At 33.2% G+C, this 23,876-nt stretch overlaps 1 protein-coding gene across 1 annotated transcript; it reads left to right on the top strand.

The window, feature by feature from the left end:
• Nucleotides 1-9,972: 9,972 nt before the first annotated feature.
• On the top strand, nt 9,973-15,398 carry LOC109340214 (eukaryotic translation initiation factor 2 subunit gamma-like). Its single transcript, XM_019577829.1, has 9 exons — nt 9,973-10,141; nt 12,018-12,168; nt 12,273-12,334; nt 12,750-12,862; nt 12,939-13,041; nt 13,309-13,536; nt 13,635-13,853; nt 14,320-14,580; nt 14,804-15,398. The coding sequence occupies exons 2-9, from the start codon at nt 12,063-12,065 to the stop codon at nt 15,125-15,127; spliced, it is 1,416 nt and encodes a 471-aa protein (XP_019433374.1). The 5' UTR covers nt 9,973-10,141; nt 12,018-12,062; the 3' UTR covers nt 15,128-15,398.
• Nucleotides 15,399-23,876: the final 8,478 nt, after the last annotated feature.

The raw sequence follows: 23,876 nt of genomic DNA, 5'->3' as shown, positions 1-23,876 counted from the left end.
TTTACATGAAAACTCCTTTGTAAGATTGTTTCAAGTGACTTTGGATAAAGATGCAACTATTAGCTCTTTCGGAAAATGGAGAAATGGTGTATGGTTTTGGAATATTAAATGGAGAAGGAGCTTGTTTCATTAAGAACAAGAGGATGTTGTCAAACTTTTAATAGTTATTAAAGTTGCAAGACTTGTTCAAGACACTACGGATGGCTGCAATTGGATACATGACAAAGGAGGCATATGCTCGGTGAGTAATGCTTATCAGGTGCTTCTTCAAGAGAGCGTTCATTGTGACAAGGACTTCTTTAATCTTTTATGGTCATCTAATGTTCCATCAAATATGAGATATCTAGCATGGAGAATTTCTTTGGAGGGTGTCCCAACAAAGTTGAACCTTGTTTGTTGAGGAGTCTTAGGAACTCAAGATCTACCATTTTGTATTCTTTGTGGTATGGTGGAAGGATCCACAAATCATTTGTTTTTCTCTTGTCCTAAATCCTATAGTGTTTGGCAAAACCTCTACTCTCGGTTTGGTCTTCTCTTAGTTATCCCTAATGATGTCAAAAACAACTTATTTTTACATGCTAATATGTTGAGGATGGGCAAAAAGTGCAAGAAACAATGGATGTCAATATGGTTCATCACTATATGGAATATTTGGTTGGTTAGGAACAAATTATTATTTGAAAATATTGTGTTCCACATAGATGAGGTAATAAATTTAATTTTTTTTCAATCTTCGAACTTTCTCAATGCATGTTTCCCTAGCTTCAAATTCTCTTTTGTGGAATGGTTATCAACCCTTCTAGTTGTCTTCTTGAGTGTAATGTCTAAACAATATGTGGATAGGAGTATCACTTGTTCTCCTAATTTTCTTCTTTTTTTATCATTAATGAATATTATCACTAATCAAAAAAATTGATACATGTTATAGAATTTGTGGCTTTCCTTTCAATTTTCAATTTACCAGGAATGAACAAGCTAATTTTGTCTCTATGGCTAACCTTGAGCAAGGCAGGGATCTGGAACAAACCAATAATATATTTGTCTTTTGATTAAGCCTAGACCAATATAAAGGGTTAGTTCATATGCTCTATCAATCTGGGACAATTAATAATGCAAAAGATACAACCAACATCCTATCTGCTAGCACTGTTAAACTCGTTCTGCATAACAAAGACAATACAAGTACCTCTACTCTCACATATCATTGTGTGTCATAGATTTTGGATAGTGGTGCAACTGACCATATTAGCTCATCTTTACATCTTTTCTCTTCTATTAGGTATCAGTGGACATAACACACCTAGAAGGGGGTTGAATAGGTGTCGCGGTTACCAATTACCACTTTTTGCACCGAAGCCGTATTCTGGAAAAAGCCCTAGTTAATCGATTAACACTCTGTCTTAATTGATTAACTCGCATAAAAAAGCAAGTTGTGAAGTGGCTTATTGCTCAGCCACTCACCGATAATCAGATACAGATTCAGATACAACAAATATACTTGAACATAATTAAACTCAATATGGCAATATTATAGTATCCAAAAATATCAGCTACACTTAGGCAATTATTACAACTTGAAATTAAAGAGATTAAGGATAGATAGAGCCTGCAACAAGGAATCTTATCCTGGTTCGTTTGTGAGTCCAATTGCAAACTACATCCAGACCTCCCCTTCTGATCTCGGGAGATTTTCTTCACTAATATTGAAACGAATGTATTTTTACATGCACACTTCCAATACACAAACGTATATGCTCCCTTCTTGAATCCAAGAACCTAATTTCTCAATTTAACTCACCTAATCGCCTAAGAAAACCTTTCTTACGATCTAGCCCCAGCCAAGAAACATTCTAAACTCAAGACCTCTAAGTCTTGGTGAAGACTCACTGAGTCTCTTTGGTGGTACGACACCGAGAGATGATTTCCCTCATTACATCACTAAAAATAGAACAAAAAACTGAGTATTATCAAGCACAATGTAGCTCAAAATATCACAATTAAATCTCAGCTAAAAACCCTATAGAAGACTCACAAGTAAGCATGAACATGTATGAGTTAATTGATGTGCGAAAACAGAGAATTTATATCCTAGAATTCTTATAAAGAAATACAAGAATCATGTAAAAGAAGATCGTAAATGTTAACACATTAATCACATGCAATTAGATCACAATTAAACCCTAAACATGATAGTATCTCTCACTATCTCACTATGCATTTCAGTCTGCCTAAAATGACATAAATGAGCATGAAAAATATGTAACTTAGCAATTCTAAAATGAATGATATGATGTATGGTGCAAGACCTAAAAACACAGTTTCTATAGAAAAACTTTCTGAGACCTAGTTAATCGATTAAGTGCCCTTTTATCGATTAATGGGTTGTTGAGAACGGTTGAGAGTAACTGAATTCAGTTTTTCAGTTATCTATTAAAACTGATTTTATGTTAATCGATCAACTCGTTACTTAATCGATTAACTGGCATATTTTTCAGCTAAGTGATAAAGTGTTAAACTTCCTATATGTTATGCTTATCACATATACATGTTTTACCAATATATTATGCCTATGATGCACAAATAACATGTATGATTTATGCATGAACATATAATAATCTAGATGGCATGTCTCAGATAAATGATTTGATTATTTTTAAGACTTGTGAGAATTGCACCTAGGTTTACCTAACCTAGACTAAATATCTAAGACACATATCTATGACTCTAAAAATGACTTTTGTAAGACTAAGTCTAGATATGAGATCCTGGAGTCCATGGCTTGTTGATTTGTTGAGTCATCTTCAAGCTTTCAATGGATCCTTGTCTACATCAAAACATAGGCAATGTAATAGTGCAATACTTTGACACTTTCACTTTCAATCTCCCCATTTTTGATGATGACAAACTGCACACCAAATCTTGTTTTGAGGCATAGCTTGATGATGCTTATAGAATGAACGCATGGTTGTTAATTTCAAAGTTAAAGCGCACAGCTGGACAACGAAAGCTGAATTATTTACAACCTGCAAATCACATCAAACAAAACAGGGCAACCTTTCTTCCCCTTTTGATATTATCAAAAAGATAAACGAGTTAATCTAGTCAAAAGTAAGAAGAGATATATAATGAAATCAAAATTGTAATCAATCAATGAAATTTGGGGATTCAATTAATTAACCAGTTGAAGGAAGCTTGATGCCGAAATGTTATAACACTACTAAACTTAGATGCTAGAACATTCTTTTAAGAAATAAACATTGTCAGACTCATATGCTGAAATGTTATGACACTACTAGAATTAGATGCTAGAACATTCTTTTAAGAAATAAACATTGTCGGACTCAAATACCAAAATGTTATGATACTACTAGACTTAGATGATAGAACATTCCTTGAAGAAATAAACATTGTCAGACACAAATACCGAAATGTAATGATGTTGCTAGACTCAGATGCTAGAACCTTCTTTTAAGAAAAAACATTGTCGGACTCAGACCACAAAATGTTATGACATTTCTAGCCTCAAACGATAAAACATTATTTTAATAGAAAAAACATTGTTTGACTCAAACGTCGAAATGTTATGACTTTGCTAGAGTTAGATGCTAGAACGTTCTTTAAAAAACATTGTCAGACTCAAACGTCAAAATGTTATGATACTGCTAGACTTAGACACTAGTAATAAGTGTGAAATTATGCTACATTTACATTCTATTTAACTTGCATTTTAGGACATAATTAGGACTTTAGAATTGTTTTTAGCTTTTATTTCTCTTTGTTCAGGTTGAGCGAGTGTTTCTGGCTATGTTGTGTAGGTTGGACGGATTGAAGCCAAAACGAGTAGAGTTTGGATACAAGAAGATAGAGTGCAGAGTTGAGGCTATACGAAGACTAATTGAAGGGCCAAAATAAGTTGTCTTGGAGCCTAGACTGAAGAAAATTATCTTGAAGTGAAGGCGCCACGATCCACGGCCACAGTGTCCCATGCCCATGGTCATGGATAGCATATTTTATTCCTATTTTTAGATTTGTTTTGTTGGGCTTAGCCCAATATTTTGTAATTATGATAAATAAGGGTTATCCCTTAAGGATGGACATGATTTACATTACAATTCTCTAATTTAGAATTTTGTATTCTCTTCTCTATCAAGAGTGAGTAATTCCTTTTATTTCTAGGATTGGGGCATGCCCTTCTACATTCAATAAACATTTTTTCTAACTTCTATTTCATTGAGTGTTGTGATTTGAATCATTAAACTGAGTTTTATTCGTGTGAGTTGTCTCTCCAACAAATTACACCTCTTAGATACATTGGGGAAGGACCGAGAGGTGAACCCAACTATTCGACCATTCGGTTATTCAAACTAGAATCCTAATTCACAATAGTGGTATTAGGATTCTCAGAGGTTCCTAGAATTCACCTTGGATTGCTAAGAAGTGATTGGATAAAAAGATCCAAGTAAATGATTCGATTGATAATCATACCATGAGAGTAGTTGTGACTTCAATTGAGTACATGTGTTAGAGCTCGAGAGAGGATAACACATGTCAAAGAGCAATCCCCCTTACAACTTAAAGTTCATGAAAAGGAGCAAAACAAGGATTCGCGAGTGTAAAGGCGTTAACCCTTATCTTGGGAACTCTTCCTAAATTAGATTTCAATCTCTTTTATTATTTTTATAATTATTCTTGTCAATTGCTCAATTGTTCTAAATTCAATTTTTATCCTTATTTGAATTAAGTCTAAATTAATTGTTATAATTAAAGGAATTTTTTAGTCCTCATGGGATCGATATTATATACTTAATGGTATAATCATGCACTTGCGATTTTCCTATCAACTAGAAAGTTCTTTTGAGAAACATGACATTGTCGGAGTTAGACGTCGTAATTTTATAATATTGCTAGACTTAGATGCAAGAACGTTCTTTTGAAAAAATATTTTCACACTCAAACACCGAAATGTTATGATGTTTCTAAGACTTAAATTCTAGAACGTTGTTTTGAAAAAAAATATTGTTTGACTAAGACGTCGAAATGCAATGAATGTGCGAGACTCACACACTAGAACATTCTTTTGAAAATATATTTTTCGGTTCCAGACGCCGAAATGTTATTGTTGGGTACTAGTAGGTCAGAATACACCTAGAAGGGGGGTTGAAAAGGTGTTGTAGACCACTTACATCATTTTTCCGATATTTTGTGCAGAACAGAAAATTGCTGCAATTAATCGATTAAGCTCGGTTTTAATCGATTAACCAGTGCTTGGACTTAATCGATTATGCTTGTGGATAATCGATTATCTTGAGTCTTGCACGTCTTGATTTTATGGTTTCTTGCATAGCAAGTTACCAATAACCAATCCTCATACAATTAATTGATTACAGAAGTTACTGAATGATACTAATACAAATTAAAACAGGCAACACAGAATTAATCAACTAAAAAGAATATAAAGAACAAAAGTAAAAGGGATTAGGGTTAGAAATTTTTGCACAAGGAATTTTTATCGTGGTTCATTTTTTGTCCACTACAAACTACATCAGGCCTCCCCTTATGATCTTGGGAGATTTTTCTTCACTATTTAAATTGTTTGTATACACACAAACTTTCAATTAACGACAAGACTTCAGATGCTACTTTCTTGGAACCTATGAGCTTGACAACCTTGGTTTGACCTCTCTAACTCGCCTACTAAGATCTCCAATCTTTTCGCGATTAGGCCCCAGCCTAGGTATCACTCGAACCAACACATCTTAGTCTCTATGAAGATTGTCAAGATCTCTCTTCAAGTGAAACTATTCACCTAGAGATCAACTTCCTTGTTCAATACTAATTTTGTTGAGTTGTCTTGAGTACTTAATACTCGGATACAACAATGTAAACTGACTTCTAAAACTCTAAGCAGAATACTCACAAGAACCTAATCTAAATAAGAATTAATGCAAAGGGTTTTTCACAAAACGGTTTTCACAATTTCTAGATAAAGTTTTTTCTCACTTTCACTCTAAAACAAATCAACAAACTCGTGCAAGAATGTAATGCATTGGAAACATAGAGATACATGCAATGATATGAATATCTAAGCCCTATTCAAAATGCTCCAACTCTCTAAGCTCTCCTAATGCAATCTATTATTCTAATGCAATGTATGAAAATGTATTTTCAAAGTGATCTTCTAGTTATGCAACTTATACCACATTGGCCAGAAATGCGACATTGATACCAAACATACTGATACTGCTATTAAGCAATTTTATACCAAACATACTGATACTGCTATTAAAAAGTGGTTTTCTCTTACGTTTTAATTGATTAACCAATGACTTAATCAAATAACACACCATAAACATCAGATAGGTTAGCTACTCTAATTCTGATAGATGTTATGTCCCAATTTTAGGTTTACCTAACCTAGACTTGATCTAAGGCAATCATCTTAAGACTTCTAGTAAAGTAAAACTTAGAAATACCTATGTCTATAGATGTGACCCTTGAGTCTTCGACTTGTTGTTTGTTGTAAGATCTTCAAGCTTTCTTGTATAGTACCTTTGTTCTTGCGCCTATTTAGGGCAAGGTTTCCGACTGTAATGTCATGATTAGGGCAATGCCCAAAAAGGATTACATGGTACCATGCAGCAAGGTCGTCTGATCGTAAGAGGCTTGGCCATGTGGTCGTCCAGGATATTCAGCGATGGTTCGTAGAGATAAGGATGTTATTCCTCTTTTACGTGGTGACGTAAGATCGGGTCCCACATGAAGCATTCCTTTGGGAGATGTCTTAGGTTGGGCCGATCATATAAAATAATGATTAAAAGATTTAATCGGCTAACCTCAGTTAGTGTGCATACTCATTATGGATATAGAAGTAGTGGAGAGGAAATTTACGGGAGACGAATGAGCCCCGAGATGTTGAGAGGGACGACATTGATGGTGGTGATTCGTCAGCAAAGTCTTGAGGATGAGTCTAGGTGAGACGAGTCCCTTGCATTCCTAGATGAGGTATTATGTTGGATCGAACAATTCTCACTACGCAAACTAGATGATCTCTAACAACCCATCTTTGCAATCAGGATCAATGAGAGGGATGCCCAGAAAGTGTTTGATACGACACCGTCCTGAAATGGATAGTTCTTCGGAACAGATCCATCATATATCCTTGCGAGGAATAATTTTGATGCGTTCAAATCGGCTTGTTATGGGACCTGTACTCTTGGTTATTTCCGAATAGTATATTGGGAGGATATTGGTGAAAGGATGGATGAAACAAGCATAACATTCATACATTGAGATTGTGGACTTTGATCCTCATAATTTGAGATTATAAAATCATTCATCATTGTGCATTTTTATATGTGATGTATATATTGTGTTCATTATACATGTCTATCTGGATGTGATATTCCGTGTAATTCCACGCCGTCAATGAGTAATATTAATTAGATGTCTTACTCCCTCTTCTTTCTGTTTGTCTTCTATTCGCGTTTTGTTCAGATGGATCATTCTGTCAGGATTCTGAGTTACCGCTTTTCGATGTCCTAGGAAGGGGCATGGAGGATTGAGGGAAACGGTTATACCTACACAGACCCTTGTGCTTTTTGATTAGTGTACATGTGTAGGGTATTTATTTTGTGAGTAGTTTTATTTGGGCGACGATTAGGATTCCGCCTTGTACTTCGTATCAACATTTTATGATATTCTAATAAAGTATGATTCGAAGTTATATTGATTTATTTTTTTATTATCATTAAGTAATGGTTCTTGATTTACCGAATTGTATGTTACTTAAAATTGATATTCCGAAAATGAAACGAATATAGGGAAATAAATTTTATATGACATCATTAAAAAAAATACCAATTTTTGAGCAAGATTTTTTTGGAGTAATTTTTGGGGCGTTACACAATCAATTGAAATAATTTCTAAAATTTTAATCAAATCAAATTAATCAGCTTTCAATACATAACTATATAGTCTTAATTACTTTATTGTATCTATGGATAGGTAAGAGCAGAATGAACTCTTGTGAGACACAAAAATAAAAAATAAAATAATTTGTTTTCTTTAATAAAAAATTTAAGGGTATAAAGTTCCATGCAATTAGTGAATGTACTGTTTTATTACGGGTGGACGAGCTCCTATTTCATTCCCTGATTCGTAACTGATTCATGAGCTCATAATATTTATTCAAAGACCATTTTATCCAATTCGGGTTTACAAGAGATTTTTGTATGTTTTAATCGTAAAAAAAGTTACCGACTCCAAGTCATTTGGGAGATATTAGAATGAAGTTGACCTTTTCCTAAAATCACAGAGCTGGTTTTCAACAAAGAATCTAGTTGAGACAAATACAAATTTGGACTTTTATATAATTTATTAAATATTTTAAGCCCACTAATGTTTGCCTTTTAATAGTAAAATTAAGGCTAAGATCCTCTCCAATATTCAAGTGTCTAATACTGGAATGTGATGTGTAAATGTGAATTTTATAATTTACAAATTTTATTTAAAAGTAATTTAAAATACACACCATTAAAGTCTTTTTAAGAACACATATCACTATTTCTATCCATTATTGAGAGGATCTGATTTCATAAAAGTGAGCAATTATAATATGAGAGTGTTAAACTAAACTTTTTGTAAGTGTCACAATGGTTTTAACTATTATAGAGAAAAATATATTTGATGAAAATGTAATAACCGTGTTTTATATTTTTAGCTACAACCATCATATTTCATGTCTTTATGTATGTTAAAATTACTATTAATCCAATGATTGATAATAAGATGAATATCTACTTTCATTTTTATAATTTTTCTGGTGTTATTCCTTAAAATGATAAAATTTCAAATCACTACTAAAAATTATGAACATGAGTCAAGATAGTTCATGATATAGATTAAAATGTCACAGATATGATCATTAAAAACTTGCTAAAAATAACTAATTCAACACACATTTAATATTTACGAAGATCATTTTTAATCAACCAATTTTCACATACCAAATCAAATATTTTGAGGTAGCAAAATGAACTTGAGAAACTTATGCATGTGAAAATAATTTTATTACATTATTAGTTTATTACTCACCATCATATATTTAGTCATCATCCTCTCTTGAATATGCACTAATTATATACAAGTATGAGGAAAAAATTATACACCAACAATATAATAGTTATTATATACATTATTATTGAGTCTCACTACTCTCTATTATTGGAGAGTTAAAGTTTAAATGGTTCAGATTTGTGTTTTTTTAAATTAAATATTTTTAAAAAAATAATCCATTTCACATTCTGAGTAGTGAAGAGAGGAATTCATTTTATTATTATTGTATCATTTATTATTTATTTTTAACTATTAATAACTTTTCAACAAAAAGTAATAATAAATGAATTATGGATATGGATGAGGCATTAATTATCAAAAACTTTTACGATATCTATACTATATATAAAGCCAAAACTTGAAATAACTCTCTCATGTTGTAATTTTCATTTCCTATATTGCCCTTAACATTATTTAATTTTTACAAAAAACTATATAATCCTAAGCAACTAACACTAATACATTATTAACCACATATCTCACCTTAAATTATAAATACAAAAAATATAATATATAAAAATTGAATATGTTGTATCACACAATATTCGCCGGCAGACACAAAATGCCTGTACACACTAATTCTAATAAAGACAAAATAATATATAATATAAAGTAAATACAATATAAAATAAATATTTTAATTCTACAAAAAAATGAAATGTATAAAAAATAATTTAGTACTTAAAATAAGAACTTGAACCAACAAACACTTGACAGACACCAAGCACACTAGTACTCTATAAAATTTAAACATTTCACTCGATTTAATTTTCATTATGCATGTAATAAGTGATGATATTGCTTACTATACTAATAGATAAAATGAATATGTAATATTGTAATTTTCTGTTTTCTCGAATTAGGGTTTGTCATCTCTTACCCTTGCCTTAGCCACACACAGTCTACCGCTCTCACACACCTCATCTGCACTGTCCCTCTTCCTCCCCGCCGTACACACTATTTCCGGCCACCTTTATCCGCCGTAGCTGCCACCCCTCCGATCACCAAAGCCTCCAGCTTCTTTCAGGTTTTTATTTTTTCCTTCCAATTTTCATTACTTCTCTCTCTCTCTCTTGTTGCTGTTCAGATTTTCATTATATTTATGTTGTGTGTATAATTTTTCTGTTTGGATTGTTAATTAGTACTTTTTATTTCATCTGTAAATTATTTTTTGCTTTAGCTCGGGGAAGATTTGACTTTTAGGGTTTGGTGATGTTCTAATGAGGATTGCTATAAGTCAATTAGGGTGAAGCTGGAATGTTTGATTTGATTGATTTAAATATTATAGCTTGCATTTGAAATCGATGAATCTTTTAGGGTTTGGAGATGTTCTAATGAGGATTGCTATAAGTCAATTAGGGTGTAGCTGGAATGTTTGATTTGATTAATTTAAATATTATAGCTTGCATTTGAAATCGATGAATCTTTTATGAGCTGTTGCAAAAAGAGAGAGTTAATTGTTGTTAAATGCCCAATTCACTTCCTTGTGCTTTTTCTCTTTTCTGGAAATTATTATGGAACATTAAAATTACTATGCAGAATTTCGGAATTGACTTTATTTTGGTCAATTTTGTTTGTACTAGTGTTTTTCCTTAGTGTCCCTGATTCTCATTTGTGCATTATATATATAGATTTGGTTATTTCAAAATGCTTTTTATGGTACTTGTCTGAAGACTCACTGGAGAAATTGTTGCTAATTGACACGGTACCCATAAGCCTCTAGATGTTAGATCTTTGTGGAGAACACAAGAGCGGCCTGAGTTTTTATTAACAACGATAGGGCCGATCGGCAAATACAATGCTGTGGGTGATGAAAATGGGTGTTACATTACCAATTTACCATGACATTTTATCAAAAGATGCATATAAATCATTTTGTATGTATTGTATTTCTTCTCTCGATGATAGCACTTTTTAAGCCGTCTCTAGTTCAATTTCAATATCATACTATATTTCTGTGTGGATCAAAGTCTAAATCAGGCAATAGGAGGTTTGAATACAGAAGATCATGATGATATCTTTTGTCAGCCAGGAACTAGGTGGAGGAAGATAGTTCTCAGTTTACTTTTTTTTTCGGGGCAGGGGTGGGGGGGAGGGTCATGAGTAAGGATCCAATCCGGAGGACGGAGATGAAAGAATGTGGATAATTTCAAGATGGAGATATGGGTATTTTTGAAATCTACATTTTTAATTTCTTAAACATGTAAATCAATTTGATACCTGTGATTTGAGATTATCAAGGGAACCCCACCTTTTTAGATGCTAATTGACTGAATGGTTACTTTTTTCAAAAGCTGCATAATAATTATCAGCTATGTTTTGATCAATATGCTTAGTGTTGTTGGAAATTACAATTAGATAAAAGGAGAAGTGCGCCGATTCCCCATAATAATTTTAAATAGACTTTCATTAGTTGCTGCCTATGGTTTAGTTTGTCAATTCTTCTTTATGATAATTCTCAAGCTTAAAACTTTAACCGTGAATCTACCCATTGACTCCTTAGTAAAATTTTTGCATGTGGGAACCTAAGTACTTGTATACACTTTTTTAGAATTGCAGGGTTAACTACCTAAAGTGTAAGTTGAGGAATATATTTACAAAAGCCTCAAATTTGAAAGGGTTTGTGCGCAGCTTATCCTTATATGGAGAAAGTTAGTGGCTTGCATGAGATGTGGAATAATCAATTGATGTCTACATTTGGACGTTTTGTAAAATTGTTACTATTATTTATTAAATTTTTTGGAGAAAATAATATATTTACATTAAGCATGAGTCTTTTATCTGGTGATGAGTCATGGTAGGGTAAGACCTAATAGGATTAAGTATCACATGTCATGTATAAATCTTTACAAAAAAATGTAGATGCTGATGCAGGTTTCTTGTCCTATGATGCTAACATGCAGATAGTTTAGCATCAAATATTTGTAAAGTCATAAAACACTTGCAAAATGGCACGGAAGGGTTTGATGGAACAAGATCTGAAAAAATTGGATGTGACAAAATTGCATCCACTTTCTCCTGAAGTCATATCTCGGCAAGCTACCATTAATATTGGTATGCCAATTTTTTACTGCTATGTTTGAACTACTAACTTAAACTTGTGTAAGTTCTTCTTTTCAATTGATGATTGTTAATGTTGATGAATTGCATCTTGGCAGGCACCATAGGTCATGTGGCACATGGCAAGTCAACAGTTGTGAAAGCAATATCAGGTGTTCAGGTATTCCTTTGCCTTTATCTGTTTTTGTTGGGGGTGCAGTGTTGGGGATGGCAGTGTTTAACTTTATATATTATATTTTATATGTATATCTAATTCCTTGTAAACATGGCTGATTTGATTCAAATGAAAAGAAAATATTTATTTATTGTTTATAACTCATAAAGATTATATCTAGTTGAAATTTTACCAAATATAAGTAGCATAGTTGTGCACGAAGCTTGGAAATTGACTTCCCATTGAGTGTGTGAAGAGGGTATGTTTCAATATATATATTTTGTTTTTTCATAGATAAATTGTCTAGTTAGGTTCATTTGATTAGCTATAATTCATTGAAATCCTCCAAGAAAATGGTTCTCTTCTCCTAGTGGGTTGCATTTTCTACACTTTTGACCTCTGGTATCCCATGAATGTGCAGACTGTACGTTTTAAAAATGAGTTAGAGAGGAACATTACAATCAAGCTTGGCTATGCAAATGCAAAGATATATAAGTGTGAAGATGAACGGTGTCCAAGGCCTATGTCCTATAAGTGGGTATTTATTTTGCAATTGTTATTATATTATGAGATCATTTCACCTTTACTGATGTAATTAAAAAAACAACAGGGCTTATGGGAGTGGAAAGGAAGATGCTCCTATGTGTGATGCGCCAGGGTTTGAGAACTCCAAAATGAAATTGCTGAGACATGTTTCTTTTGTAGATTGCCCGGTAATGTCCAGAACTGTCATTTGGTATTTAGTGTTTTTCATACCATAATTTCATGAAATTTTGTATATTATTTAGGATTTACTTTAATATACCTGCCATTGGTTATGTTGTTTTTGTCCCTGTAAAGTTCAACCCCTCTCCTTAGCATATTCTCTCCTAGTTCTTTTAATCCATGAAGATGTGTATATCATTCAATATTTTGATATATTTAGTATGATTGCTTTTACAATGATATGATATCTATTTTTGCTTGTCCAATTTCATTAGGGACACGATATTCTCATGGCTACAATGCTTAATGGAGCAGCAATCATGGATGGAGCTTTGCTACTCATAGCTGCTAATGAGAGTTGCCCACAACCACAAACCTCTGAGCATTTAGCTGCTGTGGAAATTATGCGGCTGCAGCACATAATAATCCTTCAGAACAAGGTAGACCTGATTCAAGAAAATGTGGCAATCAATCAGCATGAAGCAATTCAGAAGTTCATACAAGTAAGTTTTCTATGAAAATAATTTCTTCTATACAAATGAATTCCTCTTTAATAGCTTAATAGCTTAAGTAATTCTCCTCCCTTTTGGTGGCTTACCAGGGAACTGTTGCTGATGGTGCACCAGTAGTACCTATTTCAGCACAACTGAAGTATAATATTGATGTCGTATGTGAGTATATCGTGAAAAAGATCCCAATTCCTGAAAGGAACTTCATCTCTCCCCCTAATATGATTGTTATTCGGTCATTTGATGTCAATAAACCTGGGTTTGAGGTTGATGACATAAAAGGAGGTGTAGCTGGTGGAAGCATTCTAAGGGTAACTCTTTTGGTCAACATTCCTATACAATGTTTTTAATGCTGAACTTTCACTTATCTGACTTTGTCTGCATAACATGCAGTTGTTGGTATTCCTATTAATATTTTGAATGGTTGCTGGCATTGTTTTTAAAATATTCAATCAATTCTTGAATTTAAAAGCAGTGCTTCTCTATGTGCAATTATTTTTGCAAATAATTCAAAGGGTATGAATTATTATGATGCATTAACCCTCAATGAATGAGAAACATTAAAACAAGTATCCTGCTCATTATTGCATCTTGTTTTGTGGAATCAGAATAAATGATTCTGTTGTGTTGTTTTTATCTCTAAGCCCGTGAATCTGATATGATGAATCTTCCAAGTGTCGAAGAGGCCATGGACCCATTGATCCTGTACTGATTCTGTTATCAGGTATATTGACATGTTTTTGTTGTACACATCTCTGACAATATGTTTTCTTGCAGGGTGTTTTGAAGGTCAATCAATTCATTGAAGTTCGACCTGGTATAGTTGTTAAAGACGAGAATGGAAATATCAAATGCACACCCATATACTCTAGAATAGTTTCGCTGTTTGCTGAACAAAATGAGCTTCAATATGCTGTGCCTGGAGGCCTAATTGGTGTTGGGACAACTATGGATCCCACTTTGACACGTGCTGATAGGTTAGTTGGGCAAGTTCTCGGATCAGTTGGATCACTGCCAGAGGTTTTTGTTGAACTTGAGGTAGGTGGCTATGACTAATGGCTTATAAGTTTATCTCCGTCTGGTAGAATTAGGTGGGTGGTCGAAATGTTGTTTACTACTAATTTGAAGTCACATTTGTGTCTACCACTCTTGCAAGGGAAGTTTTATGCAACAACTCATTAAAGATGAGTCTCAGTTAGCCTGTTGTGCTTTAAAAGCATTGTTTACGGCTAATTTTTTTTTTCATTTTATTGTCTTCCAGGTAAATTTTTTCTTGCTTAGGCGACTTCTAGGTGTCCGGACAAAAGGCACCGAGAGACAAGGAAAGGTTTCGAAACTGGCTAAAGGAGAAATGCTGATGTTGAACATAGGATCAATGTCGACCGGGGCCAGAGTTGTTGCTGTGAAGAATGATTTGGCCAAGTTGCAACTCACTTCCCCGGTATGCACCAGCAAGGGTGAAAAGATTGCCCTTAGTCGACGTGTTGAGAAGCATTGGCGTCTTATTGGGTGGGGTCAAATCCAAGCAGGAATCACTCTTGATGTTCCTAGTGCCCCCTTTTCAGCTGAAGACATAAAAGAATAGACAAACAAGAAAACCTGTTACAGAATCCTGAGTGGAATTTAGAGATGTGGGAAGGGACATATTTGTTGGGAACCATTTTTGAGGTGGAGAAGAAAATGTTTGGATTGTCCAATTTTTTGTTTTACATTGTTATTTGGTTTTTGTCTCTGTCTACTATATAAGTTGTATCTTATGTCGATTGAGTTTAGATTGGAGTAAGAATATGAATGAGTATTTATTACTTTCCATGACCACATTACTCGCCAATAAATTTTACTGCTCCAGCATATTATATGGTGAGGCATTCTTTATTTTAAGCATTATATGCCCAAGCATTTTGTGAAGCTTTTCTTGTCTCCCTATTGTTCTACTATAGATTGGATGTCTGAGATTTAAGTACGTGAACAGCTTGGGGCTGGTTTACTACAAAGTTTTACTTTGAATTTTACTCTCTTATGGTAAATACCCATGGATGATAAATGAATGGATTTTGATGGTAATGGATAATGAAAAATTATTCACCAATCCATTTAAATTATATATTAAACTATCCAATCTATCCACATCTAACCTAATTGGGCGAATTCCAATTCATCCATCAATCCCTTTTAATAGATTAGATAGATAATATTTAATCCATTTGTTTTTAATTGAAACTATAAATAGTTTTGAATAAAATTATTCTCTTAAAAACCTCTAGTAAAAACATTTTTTTTAAAAAACCACTTTAAAAAATTGTTTTTAAAAAAAATTGTTTTTTAATATATTTTTAAGAAACACTTTTTAAAAAATGATGTTTTGAAATTTTTAAAAAATATATTTTTTGTGATATTCTACAAGATGTTACTTAAAAGATTCTAAGTGTAAAGTTTTTAAGAAATGTTTATATATTTTATATTTTCAAGAATAAATTTTTAATATTAATCATATTTATATGTCCTATAATTAGGGGTGAGCAAGATCTGACCCTACTCGCTCACTCAGTATGGTCTGATCATGATCGAGTCTGAAATTTGTTAGGTCTCATCTGGTCTAGGGTTAGGTTCGAATTTAAAAATTAGACACAATCAATATTTAGGGCCAGTAGGACATGTTTCAGTCCAACCTATTCCATGATCACTTACTCATTATATTTGTATGTGTCTGTATTCAATTATATAGAGAGTAATAACACCTATTTAGTTGAAAATATCATTAATTCTCTAATTTTTTATGATATATATATATATATATATAATTAACAATATGTATACATATATCATTTTATATGTCAAATTACATATCCATAATAATATGTAACATTGAGAAGACTTTATCTAAATCTGGTATGCAATATATTTAATCAAGTCTAGGTGGGGTCCGAGTTCGAAGATTGACATGATCAACATTTAGGGTCAGATTAGCTTCAGGTCCATATTTAAAAAATGACTCAAACAATATTTAGGGTCGGGTAAGGACAAGCCTTTACCCGACCGAATTCGACACATGCTCACCCCTACCTATAATTGATCTTAATTTAATACAAAAATCAAAGTGATATTGAGAATCACTACAAGAAAGTGAGAGCTGAAATAGTGGATGAAATTGAAAAGCAAATAACATTTGTGAATATTTGTTTTTTTGCTTGAATTGGATATCCATCCAAATAGATATATTCATGAATATCTATTAGATATAAATGATAAATTTGAATCCATCTATTATTAAAATTATTCATTAGATTATATTATTTACATTCATTCTCTATATTTGATACTACCTATGGATTAATCGGGATGAATTTAATTTTATTGGGTTTAATTTGGATAAATTATGAATTATGGATAATTTTAGTACTGTCATGCTAATCACTATTAATTCCTATTTCGCTCTTATAAGAATTAATTTTATCCTATTTTTATGCTTATTAATTGCTTTTGTTTCAAAATTTTTTATAGTAAATAATTGGAAAAAGAAAATTAGTAATCGATTGATTGAAAAATAGAAGAAAAATATTTTTATTAATGATTAACAATTTTGAAAAATAAATCTAATTGTTGATAAGTTTTATGATACCAACAACATGAATTACTTTTTAAATTCGTGCAAATGGTCTGAATTACAAAATTGATTACAAAATATTTAAATGAAAAACACATTTATTGTCCTAAAAAATGTCATTATATATTTTATTTATTGTGATTGATTGAAAAAATATATTGAAATTAAAATATATGTTCTGATTCAAATGCACCACCATAAAATAATGTCACAATACAACGATCTAATTTATTTTCTTTTAAGCTTTACCATTCACTTTTTTGGTGAATAAGAGATCATGCTTTCATGTACGGTTCTATGTGATTTATAAAAATCAATAAATATACATATACATGTATCACATGAACAAACATCATTAAAAATGATAAAATAATATTTGTCATTGTTTACCAACCTTCCATCAAACTCACATATATAATAGTGTATTAAATTGAAGTATTCAATTTCTCTTCCTATTCATTTATGTGGCAAATTAGTTTTTTTTGACCGACTACAAAAGTCACATTTCTCAAAACCACTCAAAGAAATCTTAGAAATTACTCCTCAGTTACACATGTTCATAATTATCATTTATTAACATGACAGAGCTTGGCTCCATTCCTAGACTTTTGTACGTATGACCTGGTTTGTCATGGTTAAGAAACTACGCACTAGGGCCACCTCTGGTGCGAGTATGATGTTTTCCATTTTGGTCCCTTGGAGGGTTCATGTTCTAATTGTTATGATTTAAATTTCCCTCGCAATTCTAGTCCTTGAAATTTGCACCATTTTTAGAACCACAACAAAAAATTTCCTCTTTGTGTTATTGTTTGAAACTACACACACTTCATCTTTCTAATATTGTTTTCGTGCTTGCTCCTCAACTCTATGGTGAGTAATCAAGCATTCTAAAGAAAAATCTTTTGTTTTATACCTAAGAATGTTTCTAAAATCTTCGGAGAATTTGCATATGATTATAAACACTTAAACTTCTTCATCTAATTTCCTACCTTCAGAAATAATATTGTACGCAATTTTCTAGAGTTCTTGAGGTTGTGCTTCTATTCTGAGTCTTGAGGAGGTGGAACTCCATGGTAGGAATCTGCGGGATCTTCGAGTATAGCCTGAGGGATGTTTGAACCAATGGGGAGGTACCTGAAAAGGTTCTCCAACGATCAAGTCAGTAAATTGTTGGTACACAAGTACTCTATATTTCACCTATAGTGGGTGAATAGGTGGTCCGGTACACGATTATAGTTATTCGATTAACAAATATATTATACAATTTTCCTTACCATTTAATCGATTAACTGATGTTTTAATCGATTAACTGCTTCTGCATATAATTGATTAACCAAAAAATTAATCGATTAACCAGTTCTTGTTTCTTGAAAACTCATTTTCTTTAAACACCAAGATACCAAGATTTAACAAAACTTGTATGCACTCTTACACATGATAACATACATTTAATGCATGGAATAAAATATGAAATTAACACACAATGATATAAATGTCAAGTTATGTAAATCAAACAATATGAAAACGTAAAGAGTTAAGGGATAGGGAGAATGAGACAATTGTTTTTATCCTGCTTCGTTTGCTTGTCCACATGCAAACTACATTCAGGTCCCTACTTCTGATCTTGGAAGATTTTCATCACTATGGAATCAATGTTTTACAAACACACTTCCACCAGGACAATCATGGACTTCAGCCTTCTAATGGTTTGCCTTCACCCATTCTAATGACTCCTCACCACTTCTAATGGACGACCCAATCACTTCTGACTTCTCATACCAAGACTCTTGTACATTGAACCTAGCTTCTAATGACACCTAACCACTTCTAACCAGGGTTTCCCAAAAAGTTTCTCTTCTACTTGCTGATACCACACACCAAAGAGAAATGTTGATACCAAAGTCTAAAATTTATAGAAAATAATGATTGCACCTAGGATGTGCTGAATATACATCATTCCAGAATCTAAGAACTTCTCTACAAGTCTCACACAATCAGAGTATAAAGATGTGAAATGCAAAGTTTCTTTATGAAATATTTGACAATGCAATTCTTGAAAAACTTCTTAAAGATTCATGAAGCACTCTCTTATGTCTCTTTTGCAGAAACACTTAGGAAAATCTATGAAAGTGTATGAGTAATCTAGAAATCATGTTATGAGTTATGATTCTCTTCTTTTAATAATGATGCAAATGGGAAAATATGGTTTAATATACAATTCTATTTTCTGGTATAGTTAATCGATTAACGCTCTATTTAATCGATTAACGATTCTTTAAAAATCAAGATTTCAGAAAATATAACTACCATTAACCGATTAACCCTTAACTTAATCGATTAACGAGTTCCCAATTTTGCTCGGCTTAATCGATTAACTCAATCTTAATCGGTTAAGGGTTTTTTGAAAAAGCTTCTTTATGAACCTCATACATGATTTGTAAAAGTATGATGCATGACTTTGAATGATGTATGATATAAAACTCTATTTAATACATCAAAATCATGTGATCATATATTTATGCATGTGCATGTAAGTCTCATTTTAGTTATATTTAATTTTAGGTTGTGAGACTTCCATTATGGTTCACCTATCCTAGATTCTACCCAATCAAACACCTTAAGACCTAAGATAATTTAAGAACACTTAGTCTCTAGATCTTCTTGAATGCTTGAGCTTGAGTAAACTTGAGCCTTGACTTTGACTTTGTTGTTTGTTGATTTGTCCATGTCTTCAAGTTTGTCTTCAACCTTTGTTTAAACTTTGTCTTTAACCTTTGTCTTCATCATAATCCATGTAATGTATGCTTGTATATACAATCTTCTCATGTGATGCATGCTTGCATTTACATAAATGACAAATATATATATTATCATAGAGTAATAAATAAAGTAATAGAATAGGTAAGTAAAAATAAGTAATGAGAGTGCATAAAGTGTAAACTTCCTTAAGGGGAAGAACCTTTATTTATAATGGATAAGTAGGAGGAATATTACTTTATAGATATTATTGATCTAGTCGACCAAATGGCATGTTAGGTTTGTTCCAAACAAAATGGCTTTTTCCTATGTTAGGCAGCTTTGGCAGATCCGTACTCTATAGATCGAACGTGTAGTCACATCTTAGGTCCATCTAGTGCATGATAGCTTACGAATTGCAACACGAGTCTAGGTTATGTAGTCTAAGCTGACAACTCTGTGAAGGTGGCATAACAGAGTGGTAGCAGGGGTGGGGCCTGTGTTGTCTTTTCATGGATATGATGTTTCTTCATGTTCTTGATCTATTTTTTTCTTAGCTTGGGGGCTTAAGGATTATCCTTCTTGTTCGAATTACAAGCTTGCTCGTTTGCCTTGCCCGGTCATGACGTGTATTCATGTAGTAGGGTTGAATAGTTGCTCCAGACTAATGGGGTAGTTGGTACTCTACCGTGTCAATAAAAACTATTTAATTAGGCTTGATGGTAGGTCATCCTTGGCATGTGCTTATATGGCTGAGAATTTCTTTTTCATGACAATTAATACCCGCTCGTTGGGCTTAAGGACTTATAATGGTTATGAGGGTTTGTTCACTTTTTGATATGTGGTTGGCGAGGGATATGTGAGTTCGCACATCGTCTTTATGAAGGGGGCATTAGATGATGTGTGTTTGTTTGTCAATCTTTAGATTGTATATTGATGTGTTGCCTAGATCTCTAGGTTACCATAAGATCTTGCTTGAAGCTTCAAGATCTTGCTTGAATCTTTTTTTGGTTGAATCTTTTTATAGCTATCATGCAATCCAAGGATCTTCACTCCATGCCTTTGGCAACACTATTTGGAAAGCTTCAAGAGCACGAGATGGAACTTGGGGGCTTGATGATGCATGAGGAATCAGACCGCAAAAAGAAAAGCATATCTCTTAAAGCAACAACGTCTCAACCTATTGAAGAAAAAGAAGATGTTGAGTCTGATTCAGATATTGATGATGAAACGTTAAGCCTTCTCGTACGAAAATTCAGGAAGTTCTTAAAGAAAGGAGGATTTAAACGATTTCAGAAGAAAGAAGTGTGTGAATCAACTCGAAAAGGCAAAGGTAATAAAGAGTGCTTCACTTGCCATGAGTGTGGTAAGCCAGGAAACATGAGATTTCAATGTCCTACTTACCTCAAGAAAGTTGATTCAGAAAAGAGCACTCCCCAGGACTTCAAGTCAAATAAGGCCTACATTGTCTAGGACGTACCATAGGAGAATACGACATCAAGCACCTCATATGAGAAGGAGACCGCCAAGCAATGCCTAATGACCAGAACTAATGAAGCTTGTGACTCAAATAATTCAAAGGAGGTAAATAATGAGGTATACTCTGACACCTCCTCTTCTTCTTCTGATGATTCACCTCCTTATGAGGATTTATATAACACTTATGTCGAATTGCATGAGGAATTAAAAAATTAGCTAGGATTAGTTCCGATAGAAAACGCGTAATCCTACTAAATGAACAAAAAATAGTCCTATTACAGAAAGAATTAGATGAGCTGAAACTTGAGAATGAAACTTTAGATCTAATATGTTCCTATAATACATGCAATTGTTCAAATAATAAATTATGTCAATCAACTGTCTGTGAGTCGTGCGAGACTTTAAAAAATGAGAATTTAAAACTTAATGAAAAACTCGCAAAACTCATAGAGAGTCAGAACCAACTAGACCCTATGCTTAGTCAAACTAGAACTGTTTGTGACCATACTGGATTAGGGTATATCCCCCCTTTGCGTAGGAAACGACCATATAGGAAACCTGTAACTCGACCAAATAAAATTTTTTATAATAAGAAAGTTCCTACATGTTTCTATTGTGGCACTCATGGCCACACTTCCTACTCTTGCTATATCAGGAAGTATGGTATACCAAGTGTTGTATACGCTTGGATGAAAAAGAGAGATAACTCCCTGGTTACTAAGAGAAAATGATCCAATATAAATTGGGTACCTGAAAGAAGCAAGTGATCTATTTTGCAGGTATGTCTACGAGCATACGGGAAGCATTGGTATCTCGATAGTGGGTGTTTGAGGCATATGACTGGTGATAGATCGAAATTCCTAGATCTATCATTGAAGGAAAAATGTTTTGTCACGTATGGAGGCAACAATAAAGAGAAGATACTTGGCACTGAGACAAATGGCAACTCAACTCAGGCAGTGATCGAGAATATACTATACGTTGAAGGCCTTGAGCACAATCTATTGAGTATCAGCCAAATTTGCGACAAAGGTAATTGTGTATCTTTCGATTCTGAATGTTGTATAATTCGTGACAATTTATCTAATAAGGTTAAGTTTTCGGATATTGTGTTAATAACATCTATATGGTTAAACTAGAGGATGTCACGACACTATTTTCAAAATGTTTTATATCTAAAGAAGATGATATTTGGCTTTGGCATAGGCGCGTCATTCATATTCATGTAAAGCATGTAGACAAATTATCTAAAAATGATTTGGTTGAAGGACTACCAAAGAATGTAATATCCACAACAAGACCTCTGGAGCTTCTCCATATGGACTTGTTTGGACCATTACAGATTATGAGTTTTGGTGGTATCTTCTATGCCTTAGTAATTGTTGATGATTTCTCTAGATTCACATGGACGCTATTTTTATCTTATAAAAGTGACGCATTCAAATCTTTCAAAAACCTGGCCAAACAAATCCAAAATCAGTTTAATCTTAAAATAGTATACATTCAATCTGATCATGGTGGCGAGTTTGAAAACCACCAATTTGATAAATTTTGTAATAAACATTGTATCATGCATAAGTTCTCGGCTCCTAGTGCTCCTCAAAAAAATGGAGTTGTTGGGAGGAAAAATCAAGTTCTAGAGGAGCTTGCTAGAACCATGCTGAACGAAAGCAAGGTTCCTAAGTAGTTTTGGGTTGATGTAGTGCATACTGCTTGCTATGTAATAAATCATATACTCTCGAGACCTACTTTTTTCAAAACTCTGTATGAACTTTTACAAGGTCGAATATCGAATATTGCTCACTTTCATGCTTTCGGATGTAAATGTTTTATTTTAAATAATGGAAAAAGAGCACTACGAAAATTTGACTCAAAAGTGGATGATGGAATATTTTTGGCGTATTCATTACATAGTAAAGCTTATCGAGTGTTTAATAAATATTCAATGCAAGTAGAAGAGTCTGTACATGTTCATTTTGACGAATCTTCTCCAAAAGAAAAGAGAAATGTATTTTCTGATGATGTTGCAAGTGCTTTAGAAGAAGCATACTCTAAGGACATGGACCATGACAAAGAAGAAGAAGCAGAGCAAATTGTCCAGGATGAGCATCGAGACTTGCCGATCGCATGGAAGTCCAAGAAAAATCATCCACTTGACAAAGTTATAGGTGATATCTCTAAGGGAGTGGTAACCCGTAGTTCGTTATGAAAATTTTGTAACTTTGTTGCTTCCATATCTCAGATTGAGCCAAAGACCATTGATGATGTCATTGAGGATGTGCACTGGGGTATAGCTATGCAAGAAGAGCTAAACCAGTTTGAGCACATTAATGTGTGGGACTTGGTCCCTAAGCCAAAAGAACATCCAGTCATTGGTACTAGATGAGTCTTCCAAAATAAACTAGATGAATCTGACTTGATCATTAGAAATAAGGCACGCTTAGTGGCCAAAGGCTACAACTAGGAAGAAGGCATCGATTATGATGAGACCTACGCTCCTGTAGCTAGATTAGAG

This window comes from Lupinus angustifolius, unplaced genomic scaffold (genome assembly GCF_001865875.1).
Source record: "Lupinus angustifolius cultivar Tanjil unplaced genomic scaffold, LupAngTanjil_v1.0 Scaffold_149_35, whole genome shotgun sequence".
Lineage (NCBI taxonomy): Eukaryota > Viridiplantae > Streptophyta > Magnoliopsida > Fabales > Fabaceae > Lupinus > Lupinus angustifolius.
Note: the sequence above shows the minus strand (reverse complement) of the source record. Positions and strands in the feature narration are given on the sequence as shown.